Consider the following 22,079-nt stretch of genomic DNA (forward strand, 5'->3'; position numbering starts at 1 on the left):
AAAACTCAATTATTTGTGTCGTGGACTGGCAGTAACACATTGGTAACTACAATCTCATTGTTTTTTGTCTTATGAGTCTTAGCAGTTAGCACAATCTCAAGGGCAAACGCGGGGATATCACGATCTTTTTTGGAACAATTACTAATGGGGACACAAAAATGACGTAATTATCAACAGGACCCATGCTTTGCTTTTCTGAAATTATCAACGAGGGAAAGAAGAGGTCTTGTTAGTAAAAGCTAGTAAAAAATGCCCTTTGGCATTTACAACCTTTTTTCACCTTGTTTTTTCCTTCTTCCCTCTTCTTTTACTTTTTCATTTTCACCTTTTTGATTTTTTACCTTACTAGTCATCTTCCTCCTCATTCAACCACCATTGTTGTTGGCAAGTCTTGAAAACTTGAAAGTTGAGATCTTACCATCAATTTCTCTGTATGTCGAAAACTTGAAAGTTGAGTTTTTTTACCCTAGTTTTCTTCCTCTGTTTTTGATTTATCTTGTTTAGGATCTAAGCGGTTTGTATTTTAGGGTGTGTTCTGGAGATAATGCATGGATGGCTTCACTCACTTTTTGGAAGACAAGTGGTTGTATAAGAAGATTTTGATGCCATTCGAAAAGTGGTTTTGTAGCAGAAGGGGTTTATCAACTCTCTGGAAGGAGGTTAGCAACTCTCAAAAGTAGGGTTTCCAATTTTTGAATGGGCTTATCAAGTCCCTAAAAATTGGCGGAGGGTAGTAGAGTTTTGGAAGGGGGTTTTCAAGTCTTTGGGATTGGGGTTATGTAGTATAAAAATGGGGTTACTAATTTTTGAATGGGCTTATCAAGTCCCTGAAAATTGGCCGAGGGTACTTGAGTTTTAGAAAGGGGTTTTCAAGACTCTATGATTGGGGTTATCTAGTATGAAAAAATAGAGTTACCAGTTTCCGAATGGGCTTATCAAGTCCCTGAAAATTGGCTGATGGTGGAGTTTTGGAAGGGGGTTTTGAAGCTTCTAGGATTGGGGTTATCTAGTATCAAAACGGGGTTACTAATTTCTGAATGGGCTTATCAAGTCCCTTATGAACACATTTTTACTTCCTGGTTTTCTCACTCGTTCATTTTGTCCGTTTTTTTCTTTCTACCATTCGATTCATCTTCCTCATCCACTATTGAAAGAGAGAGGGAGAAAGGCAAAACCCTAAAACAAATGAAAAAATAAAACCTAGATACAGAGATAGATGAGAATGAACTCACATTCAAGTTTTCAAGACTTTCGGCGACAATGGTGGCTGAACGATGAGGAAGATGGCTGGTAGGGTAAAAAAACAAAGTTGAAAATAGAAAAGTAATGGACTGAAGAGGGAAAAGTGAAAAAGTAAAACGTGTTGCTTAAGAGCATTTCCGTCCAGCTTTTACTAACAAGACGTCACTATTGATAATTTCGATGTTGATAATTACGTCATCCTTTGTCACCCATTGGCAATTCAACCTTGTATTTTTTTCGTCTTATGCGGAGCACCTGCTAAAAGTATAAGACAGCGGCAAACACAAGAATTGTAGTTATTTTGCCCTCTGAATTTTTTGCACGACGACTGTTAGAGGAGCTTGCCGATAGCTCGAGAAGCCCTAAAAATGGCGGTTTCTTCAACGACATCAACAATCTGTTCCTTTAACTTAAACCCTCAAATTGCTTTCAATTCTAACAAGTTCTCTCCCTCCACTTCTCTCAGATTTCCATCGATTGGACGCCACCCGATCGGAAACCGGAGGCTTTTCTCGCTTCCACAGCGTCGAACCCTTCCCCGGGTAAATTTTGCTTGCTCCTTATATTGATTTTGTTTTGTAAATTTCTCTTCCTCAGCACATATCCTAAAACCCTAGATTATAACATTACCAAAATAGAATCAAGTCTATTAGGTACTCAACTCCTCCATGATCAAACATTAGACTATAAAGTATTCATGCCTAGTTATGTGCTACAGATATATATGGAACATAAGAAATCTCATGAATGATAACGTCCATGTTAGCTCACTGTTGGTGGCGGAATCCACTCCAAGGGTTGATGAACGGTAGAGCTCCAATTCGTGCCTGTCTTGCACTCAACGAACACACGTTAGGGCACGCGTTAGGGCACACAAGCAGGAAAACCAAGCAATAGGAGAAGTAGAGTAGCAATGGTTGTGAATTAGAGAAGATGTGTACCTTTGAGAGTGGGGGTCTATTTATAGGAGAGGAGTCCTTCCTTGGCAGCTTAAGAAGCTTGCCATTATTGGAGACTTTGCCATTGGCCGATCTTCCTAAGAAGTCGGTTTCCATTTTTTTATGTTGGAGATCTTCCGAGTTTCCTCATGGGACTCAGTTGCTTATTTGAATTTCAATATTTTAGGAATGCTGCCACAATGCCACACTAGGGTAGATTTCCTCCCTAGTGCACTTTCCTAACTATCTGGAGTTACTATTCTTGGAGAGTCAGCAAGATGGCTCAATTGCCATTGTTTCATAATGGCAAGTCTAGTTGTTTAAATAGGCTTGAAGCCACGTGTCAAGATCTTAACGAATGGGCGATTTTTACGCCTAACACTCCTGCTTCGATAGTCCATTTGACTCCAAACTTTCATGTGTCATCCACATTCTTGAATTTTGCTTGCAGTCTTTTTTCTATCTCTGTCTTCATAGGGAAGAATTCCTATGAGATCAAATTACTATAAAGATTTTGCTTTGTTGGACATACGCAGTATGTGGGGTTCACTTTGTTTTCATCTTTATGCACTGCAGTGCGCTTTTGTTTACATTATAATAAAAAACTATCGCAAGCACAATATTTATTTTATAACTAATTAATATTTGCCCATGTTCTTTAGGTTGAAGCAAAGAAACAAACATTTTCTTCATTTGATGAATTGGTGGAAAATTCAGACAAGCCTGTATTGGTCGACTTTTATGCAACTTGGTGAGCAATTATTTTATTTGATGTAAGGGCATGAATATATTTTTCTTGGCTTATGGTGGTAACCATAAAATTAGTTATCATACTTGAACCATATCATTTCTTTTTTGGTTTTTATTAGACTGAGCAATTGATATCTTATTTGGGGAAGAGGAAAAGGTTCAAATGATAGAGCTCAATGCAGAAATACTAAGGGCATACCTACAACTCCCCCCCTCCCAAACTCAACTCAACAAAGCCGTTGTCTCAAACTAGATGGGTCGGCTAAATGAATCCTTTAGAAAAAATTCATGAAGAACGTAAAAGGAATCTACCCGGCTCTAATCCTGGTTCTAGTTGGGTTCTTCTACGTGGATCATTTTCTTCCATTCACCCCCCCCCCCCCCCCCCCAAAAAAAAAAAAAAATAAATAAATAAAGAGACACATAGGCACAAAGAACCAAAATTTTAATTTCCTTTAACAAGTGTCTGCCTTAGAATATCCTTACCTAAAAACTATGGGGAATTTGACCAACCCCAATCTTCTTTAGGCTAGATTCCATCTCTCTAAACTTCAATAGGAATCTCTGCATGGTCGTGCATGCGTGGATGGGTTGGGGGGTTGGGTTCACCGACTCAAAGTCACCTTCTATGCATGCCCTATTCGTGTTAGATCCTTTAGTGAATTTTGTCGTTCCATAATGCAAGAGCGTTTTCTCCTATTTCATGAGGATCACCAATCAGACCCCCAATAGGTAAAAGAGCTGTCCTCGACTAATCGGAGTATAACCCTCCATATCTAGCTTGCTGTTGCTTCACTTCGTCGTTACAGACTACCTGGGAGCTTTCCATCTCAATTGAACTTTTTACTAGCGAGAAGCCTCTAGAGATACCTTCTCTCTACATGACCTAGAATAGCTCCTTTACTCAAACCACATCATATCAATTAGACATTTAGAAAACTGTTCTTTTCCCTTTTCTGTCTTAGAAATAAGCCTTTAAATTCTTTTATGTTCTTAGAAATGCAAGGGAAGGATGTGGCTTCAAGGATTCATGAATACATGTAAAAGCAGTTCCTTCTTGCACTTCCCTGCCACTTACATCATCCACATTGAGTTCCTAATCAGTGATGGAATCACCTGCATTACGCAACAACATTGGGTGCCTAACGAGTGATGGAATCATCAACATAGGAAAGTACTAATGTTTGTAGTCTTCCCCGTTAACTTAAATCATGGTAAGGAATCGTGCGGGCGGAACTTGAAAAGGAAAATATTGGTGGTTGAGGATCAATTAAAGTAAGAGGAGATGGGTTGCAACAAAGCTAAGGAATCGTCAAATTGTGGCAGGTGATGTAGTGGACTATGAGATAAGTTACAAGATGGATATGATATGGGTGGCGAGATGGGTTTCTCATGGCAGGGCTGATGCAGAGTCGTAGTAGAAGCTCTGATGCCAAAATGATGCAGAGGGCAGAGGCGTAGCAGAAGCTCTGATACCAAAATGATGTAGAGACATTGTGGGAAATGGCAGAAAAAGGTAAGGAAAAGGGATGTGGAAATCTTGGAAAAGAGCAATTGAAATTGTGGAAAAGAGAAGTTGGAATTGTCATGCAAAGGAGATAAAATTTTAGTCATTCAAATGAAGAGAATGAGGGGTGGTTGTATAGGGAATTATATGGTTAATTATGGATGTGTGGTTCATCTGAAGAGGGGTAAGTCGCACGGAGGATGAGATCAAGGTGCGTCAATCGCCTTTTGGCAGTGCAAGATATGCCCTTTGAAGTTGTGTGGGTTTTCTAATGCCTTGCACTCTTAGCCGGCTTGTAGACGAAAGCTGTGAGACCCTTTGACTTCCCCATATGCTTATCTTCTGCAATGTGTGCTTCAAAGCTGGTGGCACTCGGAGTGGCACGAGACCGGAAGATGCAAGCTGGTAGGCCGTCATCCGGTTCCCAATCCGCCTCTGCTGCTGCCAGTGCTTGGTGGCGTTATTCTGGTGCTTGAAGAGGATAAACCCATAGCCCTTGGATTTACGGGAAAATTTGTCACAAACAGTGTTGTAGTCCTTGATCTCATTATACTTCTTTAACACGTTGATGAGGGTTCGGTGCTGGTGTCCTGGCCAAGATTGTGGACGATGATCTTGCTGCGAATGGGAATGGAGTGCGAGCGTAGAGCTCAAGGCCGAAGTCGTGGTGCGACGGTTGTGGATGACATGTTTGTGTTTGGGTCTGAGAGAGGTAGGTAGGGAAACAGTTTGATTTGCAACATTGGTGGGGATTGATGTTGGCTTGGCAGACGTCAAGATTACGGATAGAACGGTCATCCGCTGGAGGACGGGATCATTAGTGTTGTGATCAGGGTAAGGTTTGTTAAAGTATAAAAGATTAAATAACGCCATCTCCACCAGCTTAAGCTTTTGGTATTAGAGCAAAGGTCCTGATTTCAAACCCCTCCTGGATAGCAAAAATCCACATGCAATGGCCAAACCCAAAAGAGGGGCCACATGTGCCACGTGTAGGCCAAAACCTAAAATGAGGGGGCCACATGTGAGGGGAAGTGTTAAAGTATAAAAGATTAAATAACGCCTTCTACAACACCTTAAGCTTTTGGAGTAACTGGTAATTTCACAAGGTCCAATCAACCTACTCCGATACCATGTTGTGAAATGGAATTTCGCTAATTTTAGATAATTAACAATGAACCCCAGTAGTGCTTATATAGAGCACTAAAGGATAAACAAGTAAAAATAATGCTAGAAAGAGATAATCCTAATCTAAGACAAGAAAGAGATAATCCCAACTACCAAATCAAAGCCTAGTTGCTTAATCTAATAACCAGACTATCCAACGGTTAAATCTGGTGATCTCATCCAACAGTGAGATCTCATATTTTCTAACAATCCTGAGTGTCCTCTTTTCCTTGGATGGATGTCTTTTCTCTGATGAAGTAGCCCATCTACCCTTATCTTGAAAAAGAAAACAAATCTCTCGAATCAAGTCATGGATCACATCCTGAAATCTTGGTGCTCCATGAGCATATTTTCATATTTTACTTTTTGCTGATAAGGAAAATGTGCTTGTAGAGTTGTAGGACACCAGAGCTAATAAAAAAGAAATTGATCCAGTTCCAATAAATATATCTTTCCATGATAATATTATGTCCTTATAAATATGAAAATTACCAGTCTTTTCAAATTTACAGTGGCCATGACTCTCTTTTGCAGGTGTGGCCCTTGCCAATATATGGTTCCTATTCTCAATGAAGTCAGTGAGTCATTGCAAGATCAAATCCAAGTGGTAAAAATCGATACAGAAAAGTATCCAAGCATTGCCAACAAGTACAATATAGAGGCACTGCCCACATTCATCATTTTCAGGGATGGGAAGCCCTGCGATCGATTTGTGAGTCAAAATCGCATCTGTTTTCCCTGCAAAAGCTTCTGAATTTGCATCAACCATTAGAATCAAAACTGCCATTTACCATTCATATCTTAGCTATCTCATTCTTTTTTGTTCAACTCCTACTGTAACCTGTCTGATTTATTAAATTTCAGGAAGGTGCTTTGCCAGCAGATCAGCTAATCCAACGCATTGAAAATGCACTGGAAGTTAAGCAATAGTTCATATGGTGAGTTATTTTGTGTTACTGTATCAGGTCCCCTGTCAAGATCACCAAAAATTTTAATTTTTTTTAATGGTACCAAGTATTTTAATGATAGAGCTATTTTAATGATAGAGCAACATCATTGAAGCAAGAGGAGATCACATTTTCCTGTTATTATTCCAATCTTGATTTCTTTTTGTTCTGAATAGGTAACATGAGCTATGTTTAGATGGGAAAGCATTGTATCTGGGTCTAAGAAGCGTGGATACTAGGACAGAGCTTCGGATTACATTAGTTGTCCTGTTCAATTTCATAGAGTCGGAGAGATATGACTAAAAAAAACATAGATTGGCAGACAACCATTGTTTTTTTTTGGATGACACAGGGTGTTCCCACCCCCTTTGGGAGTAGGACTATTCCCATACGGATGCACGCAGTAGCCCACCCACAAACCACGTGCATCAGGGTAAGTCCGGGTGGGATTCGAACACTCGTCTCTGAGGAGCAAACCCGTGACTTTATGCCGAAGAGCCAACACCCTTTTGGGAACAACCATTGTTATATTGACCAGGAATCCAACAGCATCTAGTCCCACCCATACTTTGCAGTTTACGTTGATTTGATTATGACAATACCAATTTTTATTGCCATTTATGCGCATGCAAATACATTGGGATTACATTAGTTTCCCTGTTCGATTTCATAAATCAGGAGAGATATAGCTAAAAAAACTTAGATTGGCAGACTACCATTGGGATATTGACGATGAATCCAACAGCATCTAGTCCCACCCCTACTTTAAGGTTAAATTGATTTGATTATGACATACCACTTTTTTTTATTGCCATTTGTGCACTTTCAAATATATATATCCAATGTTTGATTCAACAGAATAATGACGTTTTTTTTTTAATCTGTGATGTGGTAATTTTTCAAATTCTAGCATACCTAACAGTACCATGAGCAAAAAATGTTTTTGGCTTGCCGTTCTTCAGGATTTTTCTATACATTAATCAGGATCTCTACTCACCATTGTTTCCCTACAACAGTGGTGCCCTTCAGTAATTCTTACCTTTTTGTTTTGGTAGAAAAAAACTTAAAAAGAAGAGTAGAGAGTTTGGTATCATCCATAAACAAGAAATAATAATTTAAAAATGGGAGGACGATCCATCCAGATCCTGCTAATCTTAGTTGAAGCTGCTTGCCTGATTCCTTGGCCAGGCGGTCTTGTGCCTGGTTCTCCTCCCTGTAAATATGGGATGCTGACCATCAGAATTTCTGTGAAAGAGCCTCCTGGCAGATCATTTATGCCTCCCACACTGATATCTTGCTCTTGTTGATCCCGTGTACCTTAGTCTGAGCATCCCCTTTTATCTGTTAATTGGAAATGTTAAGTTCTAAGGCAAGTTGAAGGCCTGTTCGGAGGGCTAGCCATTGATAACTATTCTCCTTTCAAAGATATATACTGAACCCACAAATGAATCTGCTCCCGTGATCTCTGATTAGACCTTCATCTCTGACTTCCGTTGGGTTACTCGATTTCGTGTAATTAATATTGAGTTTGAGTTGATTTTTAGGTAGGGTGTCCAATGAACTGGGATAGGAATATGCTGCTTCTGAACTGAATTGGTTTGTTTCCAATTTAGAGGATTCATTTTTTTTTTTTGGGTGTGTGTGCGTGTGCGCGCGCGCGGGGTGGGGGGGGGGGGATGGGTGGAGATAGCCAACGGGTGACGAGACATGGATAGCCAAGTTGTGATAAAGAAACTTGCTATCCAAAACTCCTAGATCTTTGGGTGTGATGGATAGTCAAAGGAATCCTGTCATATTAATGAGGTATCAAGGCCCCCTTCCAATTATTAACCTTCTCCCAGTCAAGGTTGCACAAGAGGCAAGTGGGGTTTGGGATAATGTTCAACCTGTGAAGATAGGGATGTGTTTTTAGCATGGCTTGCAAAATAATGGTGAGGATTTTGGGTGGGCAGTGAGCTGACCAGACCACCTTCTAGAGGGGGCAATTGGGCTAGTTTGATTCTTGAAGGCAATTGGGCCCCCTGATTACCAGACTGGACAGTGTATTCACCATGAAGGTAAAGTCTCCAAACTAGGCGACAAGGATTTGAAGGATGGAGGGGCACCACTGAGAGTTAGTGAGTTGATCATGCCAAGTACCAGTTTTTGGTTGATCAAAGGATGAAACTCTTTTTTTTTTCTGTTAAATGGAAGAGGATTTTATTGAGATCCAAAGAAGACTGAGATGGTAAGATGAAACTCCTTTTTTTTTTTAAATGGTAGAGGATTTTATTGAGATCCAAAGAAGACCAAGATGGTAAGTACAACCAAGATAAAAGAGAAATACACAGTTACAAGAGAAGGCCTTAGGAGATTAGCGGAGAAGCGAGAGGATCAAGGAGGGAGAAAGTCAAATAACTCAAAGATCTCAGGTTGGGTTGTGTTTTTACCTGAAAACCCGACATTCGTAAACTTGAACCTACCCGAAAAAGTTTCTCTTAACGGTTTTTCCACTTTCTTGATCCAAATGCATCTACCTTCGATGTACGTACTTTGATAGTATATGTTAATTTGTGTTTTTTTTTTTTTTTTGAGACGGTAAAAAAGAGAATATATTAAAAGACGAACCAAGATGGTTCTAGCAAATTACAGAAAGAGAAAAAAAACCAAAATACAAAATCAAGGTGGGAGATAATCAAACCACTCCAAGGTAGACCTAGAAACACCAGCCCTAGCCAGGGAGTCTGCATCTGAATTAGCAGATCTCCTCACATGCTTAAACATTATAGACGAGTCAAGAACTACATCTTCAATTTCCTCGAAGAAAGATAGAAAACGCCATGGGGGAGAAGCCGTACCCAGAAGCCATCGGACAACATTAGAGGAGTCCCCTTCCACTATCACCTTATCTAACAAAGAAGTATCCAAAAACTTAATTCCACGATGGATGGCTCTCACTTCCGCTTCATTAGCATCCGCTACTCCAATGGGACACGAGAAAGCCCAGAGGACATCCCCCTTGGAATCTCTGCATAACCCCCCAACCCCTGCATCTCCAGGATTACCAAAAGGCGAACCATCAAAATTCATTTTTAACATACCGTCTGGAGGAGCGAGCCAGGAATGCTTTATTTTGACTTTGCTAACCCCTTCCTTACAAATAATTTGCCAACCTTCCCATAGATCATATGCTGAGACGAAATGAAACAGGGGTAGGCTTCTAGCCCAAGAAATGACTGCTGCAATGATTTTGATAAATATCCAATAAGAAGATTTTGCCACACCGTCAAATACTCGGGAATTTCTTTCCTGCCAAATGAACCACCATGAAGCCAGCATACACATCTTCCACAAAATCTTACCCTTTCTTTTCCAGGGACACCATTCCCAGCTTTTAATAAAATCTGATATGGTGTTAGGGAGAACCCATAGTATCTCAAAACGAGATAGGATAGAGCCCCACAGATCTCTAGCAAACTTACAATGAATGAACAGATGATCGATGGATTCGCCATCCGATAAACATAAAGGGCAATGATTTACCAGAATCATCTCTCTCTTCCTCAAGAATTCAATTGTCTGGATATGACCACAACATACTGCCCAAGCAAAAAAAGAGACCCTCGGCGGGCAGGAAAACTTCCAAATCGAAGCACATAGAGGCTCTACTTCGCTGGACACCAAATGTTGATAAAAAGATTTAACCGAGAAAAAACCAGATGTGCACCAAAACCACACACGGGAATCGATCCCTCGCCTCTTAATATAACACCCTTCAATCAAGGACATCAATTCTAAAACTGAATTCAATTCTCTATCAAAAAAATTCCTTCTGAACTTCGGGTTCCACACCACTAACGAATTAACCCTCCCAAAACAATCCGCCACCCAAGCCACCTTCTGAGAAGACACCAGATATAGATCAGGAAATAATACCCTAAGAGGGACAGCCGAGCACCACGGGTCAGACCAGAATCGGATTCTATCTCCAACATAAACCTTAAAACGAATACCTTTGCTAAATAATACCTCAACCTTCAAAATATCTCGCCATACAGTTAGGCCTTTGAATTTAAAATTATCCGCAGAATACCACCTCCCCTCCCTCACCCCATATTTGCTCCCTATCACCTTAAACCCATAATGCAGAGGGATCCGACCCAAACCTCCAGAGCCATTTCCCCAACAGATATGTTGAAAAATAAAACACTTTAGTGAATTGATAACATCAGTTCAAGATACTAATAAATCAGAGGTATATGATACTATAGAGAAGTTGATAATAATGCATATATAATAATTCTGTTTGATCTAAATGCGTATTTACCATGATCCCAAGTTGTGGTATTAAGTATCAACATAGGGAAAATTGACAGCTCACCACATATATCACAAACAAATCAACCGCATAATCAATTGCATTCACGCACATATGATAGAGAAGTGGAGTTTTACCTTCTTCCTCTTCTCCTCCATTCCCAAACAAATTCCCAATAACAAAAAGCAGAATCTATATAACCAATCTCAGGATGCTTCTTAAATTTGGGCATCAATTTTAAGAGGTGGTAATTCCTCTCACAAATAGTAATCTAACCAATCTCAAGGAGTCTGATCTCATCAAGAATCAGATCCATTCTCTCGCTGATATGTTTGGCCGAATTGATAATCTGATCAAAGCTTAGTTTGTACCATAACCAAATTTATGACATCTATGGAGATTGTGAACAAAGGGGTTAAAGTTCTGAAGGATTATATGGCATGATGTCGCTTGATATTTTATGGGAGGAAGCACAAAAATCATGCTCGAAGCAATAAACAGTCTCAATGTAGATGGCTGGCGCGCATCACCGTGGGTTTCTGTATCTTAGCCAGCAGCTCTGATTTGGTCCATACCTCTGCTCCTAATTTATTGGTTTTTTTTTTTATCTTTTAATAAACTGATACTATGGCCGATCGAATTTAAAAAAATGTATATTAAAATTTTAGTCGTTTGTTCTATTAATACATTTTTCTGGCAAGCTACATACATGTAGACATCAACGCTTCCATAAACCCAAATCCATTGTCTCTAACACATCGGATTCCGAATTCTTTCAATACGAAGAAATAAAAATAGATTAGTTGATCATATTCAGATTCTGGGTAGACCATTGGATAGGAGAGTCGGTGTTGAGATATGCATTCCCAAGCCTATTCCTTCTAGCGACCAATAGTGACCAATTGGGACTCAATGATAGCTTGAGCTTTGGAGAAGGAGGTGGAGATGCTGAGAAGAAACGAAGGAAGCTACGGTGACGTTCTGGAGTTGGGGAAGAAGCTCGGAAGCAGAATATGCAGTTGAGGCTTTTGGATCGAGAGCTTGAAGGAAGTATACCTAGATCTCATCGATGGTGGGTACTCCGTAAATACGGTCTACAGGTGCTGGATGTGCACAAACACTGCTGGCTAAGATAAAGAAACCCATTTGGGGAATAAGGAGATTCTATTCACCTTTGGATCTGAACACCAGGCAAATGGCATTCTGGCTAAAGGGGGAAATGTTGTAGGCGGATGGCTACTCAAACTGGAACCGTGGAATCATGGACATCGAATGGGAGTAATATCCAGATGGGTCAGATTCCACGGGGTCCCTCTCCACGCTTGGGCAAAGACAACTGTAGAGGCCCTTGCAATCAACCTGGGACCTGTATTGGAGATTCAAATGGACTCTCACCCTGGCGAACGCTAGGTAAAGGTGTTATCCCCCACCCCCCAAATGGCTTCCTAGAAGACTATCTATTCCACTGAAGGTCGATATTGGGGTCCTCGAAGATCATGATCAAGCCCCCCCTCTGTCTCTTGTTGATGGAGCAAACAAATCCAAGGTCCCACCGATGAAGGATCCTTTCAACATCGGCGATGCAGCAGATGGAGCGCTTGGGGAAAGATGATCACGACACGTCTCCAATGGCTGCAAGGAGAAACATGCAGCACCACACGTCAACCAACCCCTGCCGGCTGTGAGGCACACTAACACGGACATCGACATGTGGTATCCTAAAGACCACGGAGATGTGCATGATAGACACATTGATCATCGACCGAACAGTTGGCATGCATCTAGGGAGGCCACACTTCATGATCGTCATAAAGGCAAGAGAGTTGGTATTCACAGATTACCGGTCAGTGCAGGTCATCCCTCCTCAAAATTCAGACCCACTCACCAGATAAAGAGAAAGGTAAACTGGCCGGTGGAAGTAGGAGGCCTCTGAATGTGGATAAGAAGGAAATTTTCTCTTCTATGAAGACAAAATAGTCGATGATTCTGGAAGATCTGTGGTCGGAAACCCTTAGAGCCACCGGAAATGTTGTTGAACATCGTTGTAGAAACGCAGCAAAATCACCAACTAGGGAAGAGATTGCAAACGAATATCTTTCTTTGAAGTGGAGAAAAGCAGAGAAGAAGATGGTGCCATCTGGTTTGGAGCTCACTTCAAAGCTATCGTGCCCGATGGTGAAGGGTGTTTCTCTTGGGAATCGAAGCCTTCCAAACTATAATCCAGGTGGGGATGTTCAGGTTGATCTATTTAAAGCGAAACAGATTTCTCTGGATTGTAATGGCACAACCCACCTTCAAGCAACATCTCTGGAGAGGAGAAAGATTGACCCTGACTGGGTTACGGAATCTAAACTCAAGTCGGATATGGGAGTGAAAGATCCAGTTCGATTGGAGGAGGAGGTCATCCCGGAATCAATCCAGGATTCTCTTGAAATCGAGTTAGAAGGTAAAATTAAAAAGGCGATGATGAAATCGGAGGTTCACATGGAGGAGTCTGTTGAATCAACAAATCAAGATGAGCCCAGGGACGATGAATCCATCTGGCAAGAGAGGGTAAAAAAGGCAGAAATAGGTCAAGAACTGGGGCTGAACTATGAAGAAAATGAAGATGCAACCAGGAACATGTTGGACTCAATTGAGGTCAGGGACGGTCCTAATGCTACAAAGAAAAGGATTACACGCAAGGGGATGCGGGAGATTCAGGGTTTGAAATGAATCTCGGGTTGATTATTGGGAGTAAATACATGTTTCTATCATGAAACTATGTTTCTGGAATGTGAGGGGTTTGGGTCAGATAGGAAATGCATGGCGGTAAAGGGCCTAATCGTTTCTCGGAAGGTGGAATTTATAGCACTTATTGAATAAAAAATTATGGGGGTGACGGAATCCATAATCAACAAGCTTTGGGGAAGACTCATTAGGGATTGGGTGGCTAAAGAAGCGGTTGGGGCTGCAGGAGGGATTATTATGATATGGAAATGTGACCAAATCACAGTGGAAGAGGTAAACATCAAGGGCTTCTCAGTCTCTTTGTTGTTAAATTCATCGAATTGGACCGAGAAATGGAAGCTAACGGTGGTGTACGGGCCAGCTAGAGCAAGAGAAAGGATTGCCTTGTGGACTGAACTAAGGGACATTAGGGAGCAGCGGCAGGGTCCCTGGATGGTGGGTGGAAACTTTAACACAATTCGTTTGCCGGAAGAGAAGAATAGAATGGCATTGATCACCACGAGCATGCGAAATCTGTCAAATTTCATCAATGATAGTGCGCTGATTGATTTGCTGCTGGAGGGAGCTAGATTCACCTGGACAAACAACCAGGAGAACTTGATTATGAGCCGTCTAGATCGGATCCTGATTTCGATGGAGTGGGAAGAAGCGTTCCCTCTAATTTATCAACGGGCGCTGCCTAAACCCACCTCTGACCATAACCCTATCTTACTAGAGCTATCGAATTTTCTCGAGGGGCCTCGCCCATTCAAATTCAACCTCGCACTGTGTGAAACTCCAAAATTCGTGGATCACATCAAACTGTGGTGGAACGAGGAATACTTTGAAGGCTGGAAGGGTTTTATCCTCTTCATGAAGTTAAAGCACATTAAGATGCGAATAAAGGAATGGCAAAAGTCGGAAATTGAAGCTAGCAGATTCGGGAAGGAGGATGTGTTGTCTTCTCTTGAATCGCTGGAACGAAAGGAAGAAGACTCCTGTCTAACTACTGAGGAAAGTATGGAAAGGTTAGTGTTACTTGAGGAATACGAGGAGATTATTAGAAGGGAGGAGATTGCTTGGAGACAAAAGTCTCGTTCAATCTGGGTAAAAGAAGGGGACCACAATTCGACATTTCCCCCCGCATGGCTAATATTAGAAGGAGAATCAACACCGTTAACTGCATAAAGGAAGGCGATTTACTGGTGGAAGACAGAGATGGAATCCGAGACAGAATCCTTGATTTCTACTCTCACCTATACTCAAAGGAGTTTCAATGGAGTCCAAAGATGGGCGGCCTCGCTTTCAAATCCACATCACCTGTACAGCGGATGGATCTGGAGAAGTATTCACTGAGGAAGAGGTAGAACTCGCAATTTTCTCTATGGCTAAGGACAAAGCCCCTGGACCCGATGGCTTCCCAATTGCTTTTTACCAAAACTATTGGGGCATCATTAAAGCGGATGTGATGGCCTTCCTTCACGAGTTTCACGAATGCGGACTCATAGGCAGAGAAATCAATTCCACTTTCTTAACCCTTATCCTAGAAAAGGAGGGTATCCTTGGTATCAGGGACTTTAAACTGATCTCCCTAATCAGCTGCATGTACAAGATATTGGCGAAGATTCTGGCGAACTGGCTAAAGGGTGTTATGGGGAGTATCATTTCCAAATTCCAGGGAGCCTTCGTGGACGAAAGTAAAATATTGGACGGCATCTCCCCCCTCCCCCCCGCGATCCCTGCTGGTCCAGGATATCCCATAGAACTGCCGTCAAAATTTAATTTGAGAGTCCCCACATTGGGTGGTGCCCATCTCGGTTTGATTAGCTTACACTTCTCTTCTCTGACAGAACCATAATGCCATTTCTGAGAATATGTGAGGTTTGGTAAGGTATATCCCCTCTACAAGAAACCCAAAAGATTATCGCGATGATGATCGATAAGCTAAGATTTCGAGCCGATTTGGCTTGTCATTAAATATTCTATTGTTCCTTTCACCCCATAGAAACCAGACTATCGCGAAAGGGATAGCAGTCCACAATTTCTTACCAGTGCATCCTATAAAAGCACTCGGCCAATTTTTAAAAATTTTGAAATACTATTTTGCATAGCCCAGGACACACCGAAAAAAATGAAGAATCCCCATCCAGATGGCAAAAGAGTAAGGGCATAGTAAGAGAAGATGGTCTAGAGTTTCCACGTTCTCTTTGCATAAAACACACTAACTTGCTAGACTAAAATTCCGCCTGTGCAACCTTTCACAAGTGTTGATGCATCTGTGACATACCGTCCACGCAAAGGCAGCAATGCGAGGGGGGATGTGTGATTGCCATATCCTCGACCAGTTAGGTGCCCGATCATTCTCCTCGTCTAGTTTCCGAAAAAAGCCGATCATTCTCCTCGTCTAGTTTCCGAAAAAAGCTTTTCACGGTGAAATCACCTTCAGATTCAGGAGTCCATATCCATTTATCCAGTGAGGATGGTGACATGTAAGTATTTGCCAATAAAGAGAAGAGAGATGCAAAGGAAACTACTTCATTATTCTTTAAATTCCGACGTCGGCGAAGAAGGCCTCCTTGCGGGGGAGCCCGAGCCATCAGTGAGATACCACTCTGGAAGAGCTAGAATTCTAACCTTGTGTCAGGACCTACGGGCCAAGGGACAGTCTCAGGTAGACAGTTTCTATGGGGCGTAGGCTCAATATCTCTGTCAATTCGAAGATCCAGGATTTGAATTGATGTCGTTTCATCGATTCATGTTCCATTGATTCCTCCTAAAGATTTCATTTCAATTTAGCCGAATGTCCCAAAAGATCCCCTCCCCCATTATCCTCTCGTATTATTCACCTTCCCCAAAACAGGCCTTGACATTTGGTGGGACGGTTATTACTGGTATTCACATTATTATCATTATTAGGTGATTTTCTTACAAGTAGCTTAAAATTGATAACAAATACAACTTTAAAATTTTAATTATACATTTGTGTTTAAGAAAATTTTCACATTAAAAGTAAAATGTCTGTACATTTCTTAAATAATTGAAGTATAAAGCTTATTTGCTTCAATGCACAAAATAGTCTGTTAATTTCTCATGACATTCAAACTTACCAGTCACATTCAAGCATAATGACAAAACTGTATTAATTAATATAAAAAATAAGTAAGAATCTAAATAGGAAAAATCATTGTAGCAGCTCCATCTAGACCTTTCATGGAGTAAGCCCCATTGTAGATGGACAATAGCCCCGAAATTGAACAAATCTAACTATGATGGTAGGAAGGGTTTGCGTGAGTGAAACATTTATTGTAAGTCTTATTTTTTTTTTTAGATAAGGAAGAATAAACCAGATAAAGAAAGACAAAGGTACAACTAAGTTACTGAACCCAACCGGTATGGTTGGTCACGCCCGTTCGGATAAGGAATCAAACCCTTGCTCTGCATCCGCCCCTTTCCCATATTAATATTAGCCAAGTAAGTCCATTGGGTGGGAACCTTTCCCACATGGTAGTACGGTTGGGCCGAGGCAGGCAAGGTTGTAGGTGAGCGCCTTTCTCGCCCTGCACATTTGGTTGGCAGGTGCTAAGGGCACTTGGTTCTAGGCACGTATACATTGAGATACGAATACACTAGGTTGCACCAAAAAATCGTTTTTGCGTCACGCCGGGAAGAGGTTTGACATGATTAGAAGGGTCTGTTAAGCACCTCATGACTATGTCATAATAGATCCGAACACTTGCCCCGGATCGACTTCCATATCATAATTGCTCTAGTAAATAACTAAATAAAATGGATAGATGGGAGATAGGAAAAAAAGGAACTAATCATAAATGTAAATACTCATCTCCCAAAGGTTCACTAATTACTTAACTGTTGGTGGGTCTCTTTGTTTGTATGTGTTGTCCGGAAAGAGGAGGACTCAATGATTATTCGTTCGCCGGAACCAGAAGGGAAGATTTGGAGGATAGGGATCCCGTAAAAACTTCTTTCGAGGAATGGGATTAAACTGGTGGATCTTTTAGCTCCTTATCGCCGCGGAGGAAAAATCGGACTATTCGGAGGAGCTGGAGTGGGTAAAACAATACTCATCAAGGAATTGATCAACAACATTGCCAAAGCTCATAGCGGGCTTCTCTCGATGCCTCGTCTAGAGTGCGACAAAATTATCGTCGAAGGGGATTCGTTAAATGTTATTTGCTAGCTTTCGGGTAACCCTTCTCCCCCTTGGCGATTTTTGCCTCTCTTAGAGGAAATAGAGGACAGAGCTAAGGGCTCCTCAATAGTTTTTCGCCATGTCAGGAGATCAGCCAATGCGGAAGCAGACACCCTTGCCAAGAAAGGAGTCTTTCGGGCCGCGTTTGAGTGCTTTGACTATCTACCTCCTTGAATTATTGTACTGCTATCTTTGTATTATCTTTGTTCCTTGAGGACCACCTCGGTTCTGTTTTTACATATATATATATATATATATATATATATATATATATATATTCTGTTGCCCTTTTCAAAAAAAAAAACATTGCCAAAGCTCATGGAGGGGTATTTGTATTTGGCGGAGTAGGCGAACGTACTCGCGATCAATTTGTGTCTCACTCAATCATTAGTCACTGAGAGGTCAGAACTCTCTCTCTCTCTCTGTTCGACAGAAAGAGAATGAATGTTCATTTGATCTTGATCTTTGTGGAGCGAAAAAGGCACTTTACTAGATCTGCACGGACTCCCCGATAATATCATAAATGACTTGTTTTAGGTAAGAGATGAACATTACTATATGTATATTCAGGTGCATGGTACACATCGGTACTCCAGTGCATTTCTCTCTCTGAGTCAGAATAAATATGTTTTCGAACGGTTCATTAGATATCTTACAACTAGAATCCCTCTTTTTTACGATCCGGTTCCTCCACCACCGCGAACACCAGTTAGATTCAAACATGATACACTTTTTAGTTAGATTCAGGCATGATACACTTGAAGTACGGAGCCGAATAGAGAAACCAGAGAGCATGAAAGATGCTAGGATTTGAATTTGTTTTGAGGCTGATTGAGATATAGAAACGATTAAAAGCCACTGTAAAAATGGATTTAAAGGAATCAGATTTGCAGACTTCTTGCAACTTTAGCAAAAATATTCTTATGTAGGAGTCAATTATAATTTCGGTTCTTTTTTCATGTCCGATTTCTCCTTTTTTGAGAAAAAAACAAATGTGTTAATGAGAGAGAGAGAGAGAGAGAGAGAGAGAGAGAGAGAGAGAGAATTTGAAATTAATAAGATCATTAGTAGGTGTTAAAATAAATTACTAAGATCATTAGTAGGTATTAAACTATGCGCATTTGTAACCAAAGCAAATTATTAACAAACAAATAGAATAAGTTAATAACAAGTTACATAGCACAAATGTCAATATCAGGAATGAAGAAGAAGATGAGTAAAACCTAATCTATAAACAAAATTTAGGTCTTTATACGTTTCTAAAGTCATACCTTTTCATTTGGTTTCCTCCCATATCTCATTAATCAATTACATAACCACTTTTTAACCCATTTTGGATAGATGATACCAAGGTTTAGCATCTGTTCAATGAGAAGGGGCAGGGGAGGAAACCTACACCACAATGGAGGCAGGTAGATTTGGAGTTCTCTATAAAAAGCTCAAGTCAATCTTCTATTATTAGGTCTCCTTCACGGGGGAATCACACTGAAAGAATGACTTGATTTATTCATCATACTTTTTGTGTTATTTTATGGTTTTTGGAGGTGCCATCAATATAATGTAGCTTTTAACAAGTTGGTTTAAGTATTTTTGAATGGCCAATAAAATGTAGCTTTTAACAAGTTGATTTACTAATCACACTTGATGCGTGTCTTATGGTTATTTGAGGGGCCCAATAAGCAAATTAGTATTGCCCAAGGAGATCGGTGTACTCATGTTTTGTACAAACGAAGACATCGTTTCACTATTGGCATGCCTTCCAAAAAACACCTTATAAAGAAGGTTCTAAGATCATCTAATTGTGGTGGGACAAAAATTTGATTTTGGAAAAAAAAAAACTCCAATAAATGTTCCATGGAAAAAGATTTCCAATAAGGGCGCGCACGTTTAGCTACCATGATTTTTTTTTCCCCATGATAAATCATTGTCTTCAAGTTGAGATGAGGGTGAAGTGGCTAAAAATCAGGAAACTAGCTTAGTGTCTCCGAGTGATGAGAAGTGGCAAAAAAATTAGGAAACAAAAAACTGTACTTAAAATCTTATTCGTTTTTTTTTCCTGATTTTTAGTCACTTAATCAGGATCATCTCAATCGTGCCCTCTCAAATCTCTCTCCTCCCACTGCACTACCCCTCCTCTCTCACGCCTCGGAGACACCGATTTATCATGAAAAAAAATATTCTTGGCAGCCAGACATGGCTTAATATTTTCCAAAAGCCAAGGGCGAGGGAACCCCATTCGATCCACGTCACTAAAGAGTATTTATCATTCCTTTACCCTCATTAAATAGTATTTATTATTCCTTTACATTTTTAAGAGCTATTATAAATGCACTCTGGTGACTTGGATCCAATGGGGGCGCCCTTGACGCTGATTTTTACAAGGCGGCCTTCAGTTCAGCATTCCATCTTTCGTTTTACTTATTTTTATTTTGAGCTATTATAATATCTATTATGTTTTAATTAACCTTCTATTGTTATATATAAAGTACATAATTTGTCGGATTGTATACGCAAAAAATCACTTTTATAATCAATGATAAAAGGGGGGCACAAGTAAAATAAGACCCTTGATATTGTAGAATACCATGTAAAATACGTTTCCCTAATTTTACTAGATTTCTACTAAAATATTCATCTAAAACCGATATGTTTCTATTTCTAGTTTCACCTAAACACGTACCAAAATCAAAATCTGAATCCTTGGCCCTAGTTCATTTTGTGCTTGGTGGTACTTCATCATCATATTGGTTCATTAACATTCACAAAGTCCACTTTGAGTAGATATTTTTGCTAGTGCTGTGACACTAGATAAACTGTGCTGATCACTACATATGGGCAATGGTGTGTGGGCCCATGTGTTGGGATAGTAAGATAATCCTACATAGCATCCTTTAATGAAATTAGGCAGTTTCTTGTACCTTGATGGCTTGATTGGCCGTTCCAAAAATATTAGTTCAGTTGCTACAAAGAGTAAAGGAAGTGAGTATTAAAATTTAAAAGAGTGATAGAAAGAATTGAAGTCTCATTCCTATTCAAAACGTGAAAACTGTTCCAAAACTATAAATTCAGTGGTTACAATGCAAGCAATTGAGTTTCCAAATCCTTCCCTCCCAACCCATAAAAAGCTCATTTCACTCCACAAACAACATAAGAACATAAAGGGATAGAAGAGAGAGAGTTGATACAGGACATCCATGGCTAAGGTTGAGCAAATCACAATCTTAATCCTGTTCTTAGCATGTGCAACGGTGTCTATAACACAAACTATAGAACCCGATAGTAACGCGCCCGCATATGAGATACCTGATATTCCAGGTCTGACTACGAATATTGATACCAGTCCGAATTCCGAATGGGACCAAGATGAAAAATGTTTTCAGCATTAACTGATGATTGTGCAAGTAAGCTAGCTTATGCTTTCGGAAATCAGACAGTTGTACAGGACAAGCCTTGCTGTCAAATATACATAAGAATGGGTGATTTTTGCTGGACGCGTTTAATCAAAGCTTATCTGGATACCTGCCATGTCTTGCCATTTGTGATGCAGAATTGCAAAACAATTGTAGGAGGCTCAACACCCTCTAGGAAGATGAAGGCACTTCCTCCTTATTAACCCAACTTACCAAAGACCAAATTCCTTCCCATTATTACTACTAAACAGCTTTGTGTTTTCATCTCTTGTGTTGAATAAAGAAAGTTTGGTTTCTCTACTGGGGTGATAATAGGAGAAGGTATTTGTGATTTCTGTCTTTAGAAGTAGACTTTCTCTTTATTGGCTTGTGTGTGTTCAAGTTTTTTGGGTCTTTACCTCTGAGTAGGATGTAAATGACTTAATGTATTCCATCTCTTTTGAGATTTGATTTTGTGATAAGAGATGAGGGTTGTTTTATCATTCAGATGTCCAATTAGAGTTGCAAATTTTGTTATCCGGGAGGTATGAACTCAAAACCTTTGGCTATGATACCATGTTAACTTACCAACTTCTCCAAAAGCTTAAGCTATTAGAGAAAGGCGTTATTTATCTTTTATACTTTAACACAATTTACCCTTTCAATTGGGTCTCTTAGAGTGCTCCTTAAGTTGTTCGAAGTTTTGATCTTCCTGCCTGACTTCTTTTGATCTTGGCCCTATAAAAATTAATAATCTGGAATCTGTTCTGCATCCCCCTTTTTACATATGTATATGGTTGATCATGAGTAGCCTTGCATAATTAATCTTTCCTTAATTTTAATAGTCGCTAATTTTTTGGTCGTTGGATGCCCTTCATTTCCTTAGAAAAAATGCAGACATTTGGTAGAGAGGTTATTACTACTAT

General features: G+C 40.2%; 2 protein-coding genes across 5 annotated transcripts; both read left to right on the forward strand.

Moving 5' to 3' along the window:
• Positions 1–1,507: 1,507 nt before the first annotated feature.
• On the forward strand, positions 1,508–21,825 carry LOC143887351 (thioredoxin Y, chloroplastic-like). Of its 4 annotated transcripts, none has more exons than XM_077391451.1 (5): positions 1,508–1,784; positions 2,843–2,931; positions 6,136–6,313; positions 6,466–6,539; positions 21,312–21,825. In XM_077391451.1, exons 1-4 carry the CDS (start codon positions 1,611–1,613, stop codon positions 6,529–6,531), a joined length of 507 nt encoding a protein of 168 aa, XP_077247566.1. In that variant the 5' UTR covers positions 1,508–1,610; the 3' UTR covers positions 6,532–6,539; positions 21,312–21,825. The 4 variants fall into 4 exon arrangements, with proteins under 4 accessions (XP_077247566.1, XP_077247565.1, XP_077247564.1 ...); XM_077391450.1 differs by lacking the exon at positions 21,312–21,825 and adding an exon at positions 19,106–19,185; XM_077391449.1 differs by lacking the exon at positions 21,312–21,825 and adding an exon at positions 6,725–7,194.
• LOC143888801 (uncharacterized) lies at positions 13,717–14,742 on the forward strand. Its single transcript, XM_077393202.1, has one exon. The coding sequence runs from the start codon at positions 13,717–13,719 to the stop codon at positions 14,740–14,742; it is 1,026 nt and encodes a 341-aa protein (XP_077249317.1).
• Positions 21,826–22,079: the final 254 nt, after the last annotated feature.

The sequence above is a fragment of the Tasmannia lanceolata genome, unplaced genomic scaffold (genome assembly GCF_043159265.1).
Source record: "Tasmannia lanceolata isolate RefF3 unplaced genomic scaffold, GAP_Taslan_0.1 ptg000012l, whole genome shotgun sequence".
Lineage (NCBI taxonomy): Eukaryota > Viridiplantae > Streptophyta > Magnoliopsida > Canellales > Winteraceae > Tasmannia > Tasmannia lanceolata.